Here is a 7383-nt window from a genome sequence, read left to right on the forward strand (position 1 = left end):
GAGGATTATATATGAATTATGATTACTGGCTTGACTAAGAAGCTTGTTAGTTCAAAACATTAGGCAGACCCCTCCCTAAGTGTCTGCTTCAAGTCAATCATTAAGAGCAGTCATTTTCTCTCCAAACCTTTCAAAAATGTAAGATCCATCTATGGCTTGGCCATGACTTTAGAGAATAATACATGGTAGGCGTTATTTCTAACTTGCCTTTTGGGCATCACATTCAGTGGAATTGAAACAGTGAGTCAGTGACAATCTATTATTCTAGAATAAGAAACTAAGGGCCAAAAATACAAATCTTATTATTGAAAAATCAATGTATGACATCATAATCATATCCATGTGGAAATAAAAATGATCTCTAATAGTGACATTAGGAATGGGAGTATATGGGCTTCCGTACTACGAAATTGGGCCTTCCAATTCAGAAACAAAAAAGTGCAATTAACTCTTATTTGGACAAACATGTTTTTGGGTATTGAAACTAGGCCAGAGCCCAATAACGTCATGCTTTAAGTAGGCCACATGTTAGCCCAGTTGAAAAATAAGTGGGCCAGAGGAAACTTTTTGGGTTGCAAATTACAGGGTCATGTATCAAAAAGTTTTTTTTTACCACGGCTGTTGTAGAAAAAAAGAGAAAAAAATTAAGACTATTGCATGTAGATAAAAATAACCATCAACGGCAATACCAAAAAAAAAAAAAAAAAAACCATCAACGGTAAACAAAAAAAAATTAATTAATTAACGTACATATATCTTAACCAACTTGGGTTGGCTCGTAGTCAATTCACTCGTCAATTTAAGTAAATGTTAGAGATTCGAATATTGTCTTATGCATGCAACTAATTGGCAGTTAATTTCCTAATTAAGTTTTATTGTTGGGTGTATTCCTTAATTGCGGGAAGGATAATAGTCGTATTCGAGTAGTAGTCAAAGTTAGTGTTACCCTTAGAGAAGGGCATTAGACATTAGTGGCTACCCTGGCAATTTTTTCCATGAGACATAAACACACACTGGTGAACATGTTTGGTTTTAGTTTCCCCTTAAACGTGGGCAACTGGAATGATGTTACACAACACCCTGCCATGTTTATTTGTTGCACTATTTCAAAAAGTATACCCCATTATTTTTATGACTTACAAACCCAATTTAGGTAAGAAAGGTAGGACATAATGATAATGAAAATGAAAATATATATATATTAGCCACTAGGTCATTTTCCTCAATTGTGTTCAATGCCATAGCCTATCTGATTCATATGCATGTCCCATTATTCAACTAAAACCGAATAATTGCTTCAATTCATGAATTGTGGATCACATCTCCATTATTATGACTACATTTCATTTCAAGCTTTTTATATGCCTTGATGAAGTGGGCATGCATGCGATACACGTATTAATTGTTCCATTTCATTATTAACAAGCTAAGTTGAATGTAATCTTGTGTATAAGCTAAGTGTGTTGTTGTTGGTAGAATAATCAATCAAATAGTTCAAAATGAGTGAACAAATTAAGAGCAATTTACAACCACTAATCTGGTAATCCCCCGTTTATGTCTTCCAATCAGCATCACTTAATGCAAGAAACCTACTACCACATCCTTGTTATAAATCACATATACATTTGGGAAATAGCCAAGCAAGTGAGCAACAACCATCAATAATATTAGTGGGATTAGGGCTGAGAATAAACAAGGTAGGTTAGAGTTTAATAAATTCCACTCCAATGTTGTTCACTGTTTTAAAACCTTAAACTTAAATCTTACCTACCTTCTTAACCTTTCTACTCGATTCTATCCATCCTACTTCCGCACACAAATTTATTTGTTAATTAAACATAACATTTAATCTTTTCACATTTTATAATATCAAATATTATTAATATATTATAACCAACTTGAATGCATAATTTGGTGGCACTAAATACTCGTGCAATCGAAATGAACTTGGGTTCAAATGTTTACTCTTTCCTTAAACATGTGCAGCATATATATTAAGAGTGTAAATTAGGTGAATAGGATTGGACTAATACTCAAATTAAAAGTATTCAATTCAATCCAAACCAAAAACAGATCAAAATCGCACTAATTTAAATTAAATTAGATTCCATTAAAAACATTTTTAGTAATCTATTCTCTAAAACAAAAACAAAAAAAATGTGCACACGTACGTAATATATCTGTTTTACAATCAAACTATGTGTATACCAATTCTTGTTTGTAACTAAATAAATCTAAATTCCATAATATTTATATCAAAACATGAATTAATTGACACAACTATTATCAGAAACTACCAACAACCTCCAAATAGAACTACTTTATAAACCTTCCTCCATACACCTCTTTGGTTGTCAACTTGGAATTGCTTTTTTCTATTCATAATAAATAATATTGCTTCGTACATTATCTGAAATCTTCAATCTTGGAAAAATATTGCTTCCTTAATTACACTTTAAAATATTAAAATCTGAATCCTTAATTAGCCTGAGATAAATGATAGATCTAAACCTTACAATGCCTCTCAAAATTAAGATACAGCAACTGCTCAACGGTATTACCTCTAGTGGTAGCTTTAATTTCATAGATCTATGCCACGCACTTTAAACTTTTAATATCCACATATTCATTGGCTGTGACAGCATATTAATGCTTATTACTCCTTTTCCACTTTCTTGCTTCCTAGCTTTATAAATCATAACTGATTAATAGTAGAATACAGTAAAATCTTATCTGCAATTTGGCCTCTGCATAATGCTGCATCATAAAGTGACTATATATGCTTCCAACCAAGGAAACATTTATTAACCAGCAAAGTGAAATTAAATCAACTGCCTCATAAAAAATCTACCAAAATTAGCAAGGTTTAATCCACATCCAAAATGCAATAATCTCCAAAACAATTATAAATATTAACATGGATGGCCCACTAACTAAGTAATATGCATAAAGATATTTCAACTGTGTTTTTTCTTTATGTTGAAAAAGAAATAAGATATCTAAGTCCTTGACAAGTAGGAGTGTTTATGCATCGGATTCCATTCGCACGGTGTTCATCTGAACTCAAAAAAAAGTTGCGGATATGGATTTGATTCGCAAGGCTATCGGATCCGATTCGCACACTAATAATATCGAATTGTGGATTTTATGTAGGTATTCACATATTCGTGGATCCGCAAAAATAAATAAATAAATAAGTAAATATTCTTTCTATATTTTATTTCAAATAATAATTATCATATATACTGTATTATTTTAATTTTATTATTTTAAAAAAAATATGTTTAATATTATTTTAAGAATAAACATATTTAAAAGAGTAGAAAAAAAAGAATTTTATTAGTATTTTTTAATAAAAATAAGTTTTTAAAAATATTTTTGTGTTTTGCAGATATATCCGATATTCGATCCGATTAGATCGGATCGGATCCAAGCTTAAAAATGACGGATATTAGAACCGATTTGATCCAATAATTTTAGTGCGGATCGGATTCTAATATATCCAATTCAAACTTAAAACTGCAGATATTAGATCTGAGGAGATAATTTTATTACGAATCGAAATTTTGATTCTATCTAATTTTATTGGCGTTCACCCTTATTGAAAGTGTCTTATTTCATAACATGGAAACCCTATCTTTTCCAATTTGTCTTTATGTTAAAAAGTGTGAGAATTTGATATGATTTTGACCCTTTCTAGCTAGCTAGCTACATGGAAATATTGCAAATTAGGGGTGTGCATGGTCCGGTCCGGCTCGAAGGCCCGGTCCGGTCCCGAACACTTTAGGGGCTAATTTGGTGTGATTTCATCGGGTCTAGGGCTGGGTAAGGGTCTCAAAAATAGACCCGGTCATTATTTCGGGTCGGGTCCGGGCCATAGCTCGGGTCACCCGAAATCGGCCCGGTGGCCCGGTCACCATACACAATAAATATTTTGTATTATTAGTGATGGATGATGGCTATTATTATGTAGAATTTAAGTATTGTAAACCTTAATATTTTGTGTTATTAGTCATTATATATAAGACTGTAAGTTAATGTTTTATATTTAAAATGCATAAGACTTTAGACTAATGCATAATATTGTGTTATTTGTATTTATTTAAATATTTGGTGTTATTAGGCAATATTAATATTATTGATTATGGTTATGCTTTAATTTTAGAGAAGAGTTGGTTCTTGTTATATTTTTCTAAGTGAATTTTACCATGTCAAATAATGGTTGGAGTCTTGCAAATTTGGATATTTTTACATACTAACTTACAAGAAGGTATCAAGGTAACATAATGTTAACGGCCCGGTTTTCACCCGGTTTTCACCCGGTATAGTTGTAGTCCGAAAGGGTATAGGTTTCATCGGGTCTAGGGTCGGGTTCGGGTCTCATAAATGGGCCCGGAATATATTTCGGGTCGGGTCTGGGTCACATCAAACCCGGTTTCACCCGGCCCATGCACACCCCTATTGCAAATAATCTTTTTAGCTAACCATAGCAATAAAAAATGGTTTGCTTACAGAGAAAGAAATGAATATAAGTTTCATATATCAGATCTGTAGCACGTGCAGCTTTGCAAAAGCTATAAAAGAGGGTTGTCTTCTCTTATGCATTCAATCTCTGTTCTCTGAGTTCTGATTTCTAATTTATAGCTGTTAAAAGCAATGTCTATGCTTTGACTATATATGCAATGCATAACTAATAGGTGAGTGCCTGGTAAGATTGAATTGATTCAAAATTAATCAACTCAATTGTATGAAAAACACAACCTGATGTTTGGGAAGGTAACAACATATAATGGTTAACCTATAAGCTAGTAAGTAATAACACTGGAGTTGACAAAAATGAAGTTATGAAGATAATGACATATAAATAACTCTATAGTATCTAGGCCACCAACAGCTAATTAAAATTAAAAAAAATGAAAACATCATAATTATATAGTTTCTTATTCTGTTAAGCAAGATCCAGGAAAGTTTAGAGTATACATATGAAACTTGAATAACAAAAATGATCATGCTAATTATTAATTAATCTAGCATTTAGAAATTGAAAATTTTGAAAATTAAAGAAGTTTTCAGAATATTTTGCAATAGTTATTATCAATAAGGAATACTAGAAGATTAATAATTTTTAAAAGTGTAAGAAAAAATATATTATTAATTAATTAAATTAAAAGAATTAAATTAATAATTAAAAGTGTGATAGAAATAATAAATNAAAGTTTAACTACTTGAAAATTTTATATAATTTTATTTAATTTTTAATTATATTTACAAAATTTAAATGGATATAAATATTTAAATTAATCCATCCAAGGCCATTGTTTATAAGAAACTTTACAAACATGCCCAAAAAATGAGGGCAAGAACACATTCTTTGAATTTTACCGCCTTTGTTTCAGAAGGGCAAAGATGGAATTTGAAGAAAAGACAGAAGGATAACAGTACACAAAATATTATTGTATCATCATTATTTATATTGGAAATTGGATTTATTATTATAAAAAAGAGTGAAAAAGATGAACGCAACAAGTTAACAACACAAACATAAGAAGGAGGAGAAGCAGAAGCAGCAGCAGCATCATTATCAATCCTTCCATCAAATCAAACAAAAGATTATTATCAGAAAATCATAATAAGGTTCCAACACAACTCAGCTTCCCTCCTGTCTTGTCTCTGTTCCTGTTTCATCACTCTCCGCCACTCTTTCAAGTTTCACCCCCTCACTCAACACCTCTCTCTCTCTCTCTCTCTCTCAGCCATTGATTGCTGGGGGCATGCGTTTATTTTCCCTCTTGTTCATAACTTTCTTCTTCCTTTCTTCACGTTCTCCGAAGCTCAAAGTCCAAACCAACAAATGCCCACACAGATTCTCCTAACCATCTTCTTCCTTTTTCGTCAAAGTTATTCACTTTATTATCTATGATTGCATTTCTACTATTAAAGCTTGCACCTTCCGTAGCTACAATGATTGTATTATGAGCTGGTTTAGATCTGGTTCTGCAGTAACGGTGGCAGGGAGTTCCACCCAGTAACCAGGTGGTAATAAAGTTTCCATTTTTATGAGTGGGGGTGGTGGGGTTGTTGTGAACGTGGGAATGATGGAAGCAAGGATGAAGAAATACCGACAAGTGAGTCCTGAAAGGGCCAAAGTGTGGACAGAGAAGTCACCAAAGTATCACCAGAATAGGAAGGTTCCTGTCATTTACTATCTTTGCAGGAACAGGCAGCTAGAACACCCTCATTTCATGGAGGTTCCTCTTACATCCCCTGAAGGCCTATACCTGAGAGGTATCAAAATATATGGGAGGCAAAAAAAAAAACATTTTTTTTTTAATTTTTACCTTAATAGTAATTATGTTCTTAATGTATTTCCCCCCATTTATGGAATGTGTTTTTTTGTGTGCAGATGTGATTGATAGACTTAATGCATTGAGAGGTAGAGGCATGGCTTCCTTGTATTCATGGTCTTGTAAGAGGTTAGCTAGTTATTGCATTTACTCTCTCCTTTATTTGCTTTTAAATTTGTATGTTTGTGAAACATACAGGGAAATAAAAGTACAAGAATAACAGGAATTTTGAATTTTGGAAGTATCTGCATTCTGTACTTGTCCTTGATATTCTCTTTTAAATTTTGGCCAAGTCAATGCAACTTAAAATTATAGTTTTAGATGAAGCAATCAAGATTGTTTAGCTATGAGTTGATTCATGTTGTGATCAAATTGTTTATATTCAGTATTCACCATGTATATTGTGTTTTATTATGCTTTTCAGAAGCTACAAGAATGGTTTTGTGTGGCATGATCTCTGTCAGGATGATCTAATTCTACCTGCCCATGGGAATGAGTATGTCCTCAAAGGTTCTGAACTCTTTGATGAATCAAATTCAGGTTAAGTACAATATCATGCTTCGGTTTTGTTTATTTCCACAATGTGGTATTTTCCTAGGTCCTGATTGAAAACTTAAGTCATTGTGAAATTGTGTCTACAGATCGATTTAGCCCGATTAACAATGTCAAAATACAAAGCCTGAAGCAGTTACCAGAGCCAGTCTCTTGTAGGAGCCATGATGGAGCTTCCACTTCTTCTAGCCTGAATGGAAAAGAAGCAAGAAACTCTCAAGATGATGATGAGCTTTCCACAGGACAACGCAGCGGTTCCTCTGATGTTTCTCCAGAGTCTACAGCTGGAAAAAGTGATTCTACTAACTTGTCATTGCCAGAGTACAAAATCTACAAGAGTGAAAAGTTGTCAGATGCTTCAACTCAGACAGAAGAACCTAAGAGTATAACCAAAACACAGAAAACTTGTACCAGGGGCGTATCAACAGAAGATGCATCAATGGAATCTGAATGCCATGAGATACATCAAGATGAAGTGCCACATGTG

General features: G+C 32.9%; 1 protein-coding gene across 1 annotated transcript in view; it reads left to right on the forward strand.

Moving 5' to 3' along the window:
• LOC107613931 (protein UPSTREAM OF FLC) overlaps positions 5498–7383 on the forward strand; it is a 4514-nt gene continuing 2628 nt past the window's right edge. Inside the window, exons 1-4 of the mRNA XM_016316132.2 lie at positions 5498–6285; positions 6404–6473; positions 6769–6884; positions 6986–7382. Coding sequence (XP_016171618.1) covers positions 6057–6285; positions 6404–6473; positions 6769–6884; positions 6986–7382 — 812 coding nt within the window. The 5' untranslated portion in view covers positions 5498–6056. The remainder of the gene's footprint in view (positions 6286–6403; positions 6474–6768; positions 6885–6985; position 7383) is intronic.

The sequence above is a fragment of the Arachis ipaensis genome, chromosome B08 (genome assembly GCF_000816755.2).
Source record: "Arachis ipaensis cultivar K30076 chromosome B08, Araip1.1, whole genome shotgun sequence".
In the NCBI taxonomy this organism is placed as follows: Eukaryota; Viridiplantae; Streptophyta; class Magnoliopsida; order Fabales; family Fabaceae; genus Arachis; species Arachis ipaensis.